The 2,943-nt window shown below is 35.9% G+C and overlaps 1 protein-coding gene across 1 annotated transcript in view; it reads right to left on the bottom strand.

Moving 5' to 3' along the window:
* Positions 1-780: 780 nt before the first annotated feature.
* Positions 781-2,943, bottom strand: part of LOC109587155 (uncharacterized) — a 3,313-nt gene continuing 1,150 nt past the window's right edge. Inside the window, exons 2-8 of the mRNA XM_020003392.1 lie at positions 2,797-2,890; positions 2,675-2,740; positions 2,431-2,597; positions 2,223-2,378; positions 1,996-2,170; positions 1,353-1,421; positions 781-1,243 (exon numbers count right to left, since the gene is read on the bottom strand). Of these exons, the coding sequence (XP_019858951.1) occupies positions 873-1,243; positions 1,353-1,421; positions 1,996-2,170; positions 2,223-2,378; positions 2,431-2,597; positions 2,675-2,740; positions 2,797-2,890 (1,098 nt within the window). The 3' untranslated portion in view covers positions 781-872. The remainder of the gene's footprint in view (positions 1,244-1,352; positions 1,422-1,995; positions 2,171-2,222; positions 2,379-2,430; positions 2,598-2,674; positions 2,741-2,796; positions 2,891-2,943) is intronic.

Below are 2,943 nucleotides of genomic sequence, written 5' to 3'. Positions count from 1 at the left end.
TAGAGACACTCCTCTCTCCTCCACTCTGATGACGTGCATCCAATACATGCAATGACTCCTCACTACGAAACTTTACTCTTATCTGCACACCATATTTCTTGAAATCCTACAATAGGAACAACAATGACATTTATTGAAAGAGCATATCCTCTGATTGTAGTATTGTACAGTACACTATACCCATTCACACAATATACATGTACATGTACATCTGGGCTTCCCAAAAATTACATGTATGCTAAGTGTCTGAACAGCATGTGACAAGCACTACAATAGTATACAAGTACATTGCTTTGGGCAGCTTTAAATTCATAAAAAATTCAGTTTTGGTCCAAATCATGCAGCTCAAACATCAATGTGTAGTAGGAAATTAAGAATTTTCCTAGTCATGATTTTTTTGGGAAAAGACACTATAGCACAGGCTGTACACAAATGCACATGTGTTTATACTGAATTTGAATTACAGTGTAAATATACCTCATTATATATAATATTATGCTGACACAGCAGTAGGCATATCATTTTTCACTTAAGACTAAAGTTATGCTACACTAGCATGATTCTTAACAATAAAAAACTTTGAATGTAGTACATTTGTCATTAATTCATTTTCTCAAGGTCTATCAATTAAGTGTCAATTAAGGTTGCTTTGAGATCACAATACGCAAACCATAAGTAGTAATTACATCACAGACACACTGCAATTTATTTTGCACACTAGCTAAAAGTTGACATCAGTACATTATTAGCAGTAGAGGTAACTGGTTTTATATGGCTCAGTTCACTTCAGCTCAAAACAATTTGGTAATTAAAACCACAAAATATATATGATGTACACAATCTTTTCGATATAATAATGAATAAAACCATAATTAAGAATCAATATCAATATTAAAATCAAATTCCAGTTCCTTTCTAACAGCTTCAATCCAGTCCTCAGCTAAAGCTATTGCTGCATCAGCATAACTGCCTCTTACAGCAATGAATGAGCTTAAGAACTTTTGACAGTGCTCCTCCACTTGAGGCAACTTCCTCTTAAAACTAAGGCTCGCCTTGAACTCAGTGATGAATGTGTCCATTGAGCGAGTTCCTTTCACTTCATCACTAATGAGACCAGCTGTATATAACTGACTAGCAAGATCTGATAGAGATGTCTTAAGAGAGGTAAGAGAAGCATGGTGAGACACTAGAACATCATTGATCACTTTCTTAACTCTCTTAACATCAACACTGGCTGGTACACCTAATAGAGGTCAAAGGTCAATATAACCCAATACACACAAACCATGCATACACACACACACACACACACACACACACACACACACACACACACACACACTGTTACTTACTAGCTCCTCCATTGGATGATACTGCAGTAACTTCAGTAATTGTATTAGATGAGGAGGAGGTACTAGGATCTGATTTATATTAAAATAAATAAACAATTAAAATGATTTATCTACTAGAAACAATGTAGAACATTCAAGGGCTCAGCCTCGTAGATTATTAGCCTTTAAAAAGCAGAATCTCAACCTTATGTTGCTGCTAGAAACCTGACTTGTTTTTTTTTCTTTAAGCCTTGCTACACTGACTTTAAAATAGCCATAAGATATAAAAAGGCTGGCCAGTTTAGTGCAGTCAGCGACAAAGGTGACATTTGTTTGATTTTCACAGTTTATCTCAACAAAAAGGAGTTTCATAGTTACTTAATTGCACCTGTAACCTTTTCAAGCAGTTGGAGAAGTCTTTGGACGGTGTTTTTGCCTTATCTTGTTGCTAGGAAGTAGGAAAATCATGACTTCTGATTCCCGTGTTGTGATCGCCATTTATTTTCTTTCGGCCACTCCCACTTTCAATGAAATATTGAAATTTAGAATCTATTGCACTGTAAGGCATGTGCGGATATATAGAGGAGATACGGAATACGTACGTGTACAGACATACATACATACAAACAAACTCTACTCATCTTAGTGGGCTTGGCCCAATTACTTGTTGTTCTCAGTGATCTATGAATATATAGTGTAATAGGACGAACCACACCTTCCAGTGGTATGGAGTAGTGCAGTGTAGGAACAGCATTAGGTGATCTGTTCACTGATAGCAAGCAACACGGAGGAATTGGATCACTAGCATTGCCAAATTTATCAATATCACATCGATGCAACTACATTGTATGTGTAAATGTACAGTTATTGATATTGACATTTGCTTCTTACTTCACATGGTTCAAAGTGTGATTGTATAGTCCAACCATTAAAAGGATACTTCTGTGGAGTATGATCAAGTTTCAACTCAATGTAATCTCTTGAAGGATGAAAGCTAAAGTATACATTTTGTCCTATTTCTGCTTGAGAGTGTCTCTGCTCAATATACTGTAATACAAAATCAATCAAATTCACACGTTAAGTGTACATGTTTCCTTACCTGAACAAGAGCATTCAAATCTTTAGATGCAGCAAAAGTCACGAGATCCTCTACACCTTTTTCCTCATAGTAAACCAGTCCAGCATATTTAGTAGCTTCTGATAATTGGGACTGTACACTAGTTGAATCATTGTTATGACTTTCTAATTGTTGATGGACATTTTGTTCTACAAGAATTACAACAAAAAATGAGGTGTTAAAGTAAACCAATAACAGAAGTCAAAACATAGGGTTAAATACTTACGGCCACTAGTTGATGAGTTGTTTGTTCCAGTTGCTTCTCTACTGGCTCCAGCTACTGATATAGGATCTGTGTGTATTAATTCAGTATATAATTATGTATTAATGTATACATTATTTACTCACCTGCTGAAGAGCTGGATCCTGATGGTAAACTCTCAGTAGTACCTCCTCCTCCTCCATTACACTCACCACAAGCACACACTAGACAGATTCTCTTCTACTAATACAACCATATGAACTATCACTCCTAAACTCTCCTCCCTCTATTAA

The sequence above is a fragment of the Amphimedon queenslandica genome, unplaced genomic scaffold (assembly GCF_000090795.2).
Source record: "Amphimedon queenslandica unplaced genomic scaffold, v1.1 AMPQUscaffold_12673, whole genome shotgun sequence".
Classification (NCBI taxonomy): Eukaryota; Metazoa; Porifera; class Demospongiae; order Haplosclerida; family Niphatidae; genus Amphimedon; species Amphimedon queenslandica.
The sequence above is the reverse complement of the archived record's forward strand: the minus strand, read 5'-3'. Positions and strand labels throughout refer to the sequence as shown.